Consider the following 2880-nt stretch of genomic DNA (forward strand, 5'->3'; position numbering starts at 1 on the left):
GCTTTGGGGTGCTTTCACAAGGTAAAAGGACCCTGGAGCTGCCTGGTCCTGCATAGCAACAGCCTGAGTGCTGGCAGAGAGGGCAAGGGAGTTTTTGGCCATAGGATCCCAGAACAGCTGGCTGCAGGGAAAGCAGCTGGTGGGATATTCGGGAACTGCTCAAGGATTAAATCCAGCCTTTTTACAACGCCCCAGCCTTCAAAAGAAAGTGAAAGCCATGGGCTGGAAGGGTATATAAGCAGTGGGGAGCAGCAGCAGCAAGGCCCAGGGAAGCTGTGCAGAGCTCACCTCTCCTGCCTGGAGCTCCATTGCCTCCAGCCCATCCTCTGCCAGGCTTAGCAGCAAAATGCAGCAGCTGCATCTTCTCTGCTTCAGTCTCCTGTTGCTGGGACATATCCTGGATGGTAAGATGGGACCCCTCAGGCTGCCTTTCCTGGGGAAATTAGAGGATTCTCTTTCTTCTCTCTTTTGCATTTCCAGCAGACTTTTAGAGGGACACATGGCTGCCGCTTCCTCACAGCCATCCTGCGTCCTCTTTCTTAACCTGTCCACGGGGACTTTGTCCTACCCAAAGTCCAGACAGCAGCCTGTAGGCCTCTGGGGCAGGGAAAGTGTGTTTGGGAAAGGGCCATGGTGCAATCCTGCCTCCCAGTGCCCTAGCCCAGCTTGCACGCATTGGGCTGCGATTGTCCTGGTCCCATTCTCCCCAGTACACCACCGAGGTGACATTCCTGTCACCCTGTGCTGTAGGGCAGCCTGGGGGCAGGTGGCAGGGCTGGGAGCAAGTGGGAATGTGTCTGTTAGGGCAGGGATGATGTTTGAGGGGCTGGTTGGTGCTGGATGTGGCGTTTGCATAGGTCACAGCTGTCTGGGTGGGTGACATCAGAACCTCTACATGTGGTGGGGAGCTGGGGGGTCCAGATGCTTTGTGTTGTTGCACCACACCTTGCTGCTGAGGGTACGGATGCCCGTGGGCGCTGCCAGCCTTGTCAGGTGTTAGCAGTGAGTACAGGATTTGCTGGGAGGGTGACTCTGGATCTCCTTCCCTGCAGAGAAGCACTGTCAGCTATGTCCTTCAGCTGTCACAGGGATGATCCGTGTGGGGTGGACTGGCGGTGGGGTAGCTGCCAAAGCTGTGATTGCTTCAGTAAATAAATCTGAAATCATCCCCAGCCCCTCAGAAATGCATGTCTGTATTGCAGCACCCTGAAGTGGGGTAAATAAAGACCCCTGTGTCCTGCCTTGCTAGCTGGGGTGCAGGAGGGTTGCCTTCTGCCTGTTTACTCTTCCCCATATCCTTTGCTTTCTGTGGGAAGGAGGCAAAGGGCTCTCAGCACTGGGGTGTGAGCGCAATAAAGCGCTCAACAAAGGTGCCTGTGTGCCCGGGCAGGGCGGTGTGTGACAGCATTCCTGAGGGCACCACCGTCCTGCACAGCCCTGTCACTGCTCTGGGAGAGGTGCAGCTGGGCTCAGCCTGCACAATGTGTTCCTCCTCCAGTGCATGGCGGCAACAACGTCCTCGACTGCTGCCTGCGGACCAGCGAGGCGCCCATCCCGCGGCGGATCGTCAGGGATTACTGGCTCCAGCTGGTGCAGGACGGCTGTGACATCCCTGCTGCCGTGTAAGAGCCCAAGTGCTGATGGCTGAGGCACCCATGATGGCCAAGGGATGAACCTTGCATGGGGGCAGGGTGGAAAGCAGAGCAGGATGGCAGAGGGATGTTGAGTGGGATTTGAGGGTGAAGGAATAGGGAGAGCTGCAGAAGAGATCCTGGAGATCCAGAGGCTCAATGAGAGGGGACAAAAGCCAGGGAAGAAAGTCATCTACAGGCAGAGATGGGGAAGGGCAGTGAGGTGGGGAGTGGGTGAGAGCTTGTGCTGTTCTTGGGCATCCATGGAATTCCTGTCACTACATCTTGTTTTTTTCCCTCATGGGCCTGGCAGATTCATCACCACAAAGGGCAAGCGCCTCTGTGCACCCCTCCATTCCCCGTGGGTGATTCGTCTCCAAGAGAGGCTGGATGCCAGCTCTGCCAAGAGGGTAAGAACCATCCCTGTTCTCAGCCAGGCATGAGATCAGCCCAGGGGCTGGGTTTATCCACTGCCAGACAGGCTTTTCCCATTGTGACTGGGCTGCTGGGAAGAGCAGGGCCATGCTCTACCAAGACATGAAAAATTTGTCTTGGTCTCCATCCCTCCTGCCTCCAACTGGGACTAGTCTGCCTCTTTGGTAGTCCCTCTTTCACCCCAAATAAATGCAGCCCTGGGATTTTTGCCTACCCAGTGTCACTCTTGTCTGAGCCTAGTGTGTGCCATGGCAAATGGCACTGGGATCAAAATCCCTTCTCACTTCTGCCCGGTAAGCTTGGAGTCTGCTGCTTGTGCACCTTCATGGAGAGGGCTTATGATGAGCTTGCTGGGTGCTTTACAAGCCCTGACAGGTCCATCACTACCATGGCTTGTCCAGCAGGGGAAGGGACCCTGGGGAAACTCATACCCCAAGGAGTACACCAGTATCAGTTGGGTTTTTTATTTCCCCAGGGCAAACCACAGTGCAAGTAGGTCCTGAAGAAGCCATGGCTTGTCCCAACGGCTGGAGGGGACCATCTCCCAGCTGTGCATCTGATGCTAACAGAGCCAACCTGCTTCCACCTCCAACCTCAGGGCTGACCCTCCCTGAGACTCATGCCAGTATGTGGGACGGGGCAGAGCCCTGTCTGATCTGTCCCTTTCCCTCTGCCTCCAATGAAACCCAGCAGCCTGTGTCAGCCTGAGCCAGGGGCTGCTGGACTCCATCACCTTTGCAGCCTGGAAGCTGTTTGATGGACTGGTCTGTGAGGCGGGCTGGGGACTCCTAGACTTCCCATCAATACAGCCGTT

At 56.2% G+C, this 2880-nt stretch overlaps 1 protein-coding gene across 1 annotated transcript; it reads left to right on the top strand.

Moving 5' to 3' along the window:
* Positions 1-346: 346 nt before the first annotated feature.
* LOC102036610 (C-C motif chemokine 19) lies at positions 347-2562 on the top strand. The gene is made up of 4 exons (XM_005428085.2): positions 347-404; positions 1499-1622; positions 1945-2041; positions 2542-2562. Exons 1-4 carry the CDS (start codon positions 347-349, stop codon positions 2560-2562), a joined length of 300 nt encoding a protein of 99 aa, XP_005428142.2.
* Positions 2563-2880: the final 318 nt, after the last annotated feature.

The sequence above is a fragment of the Geospiza fortis genome, unplaced genomic scaffold (genome assembly GCF_000277835.1).
Source record: "Geospiza fortis unplaced genomic scaffold, GeoFor_1.0 scaffold878, whole genome shotgun sequence".
NCBI lineage: Eukaryota > Metazoa > Chordata > Aves > Passeriformes > Thraupidae > Geospiza > Geospiza fortis.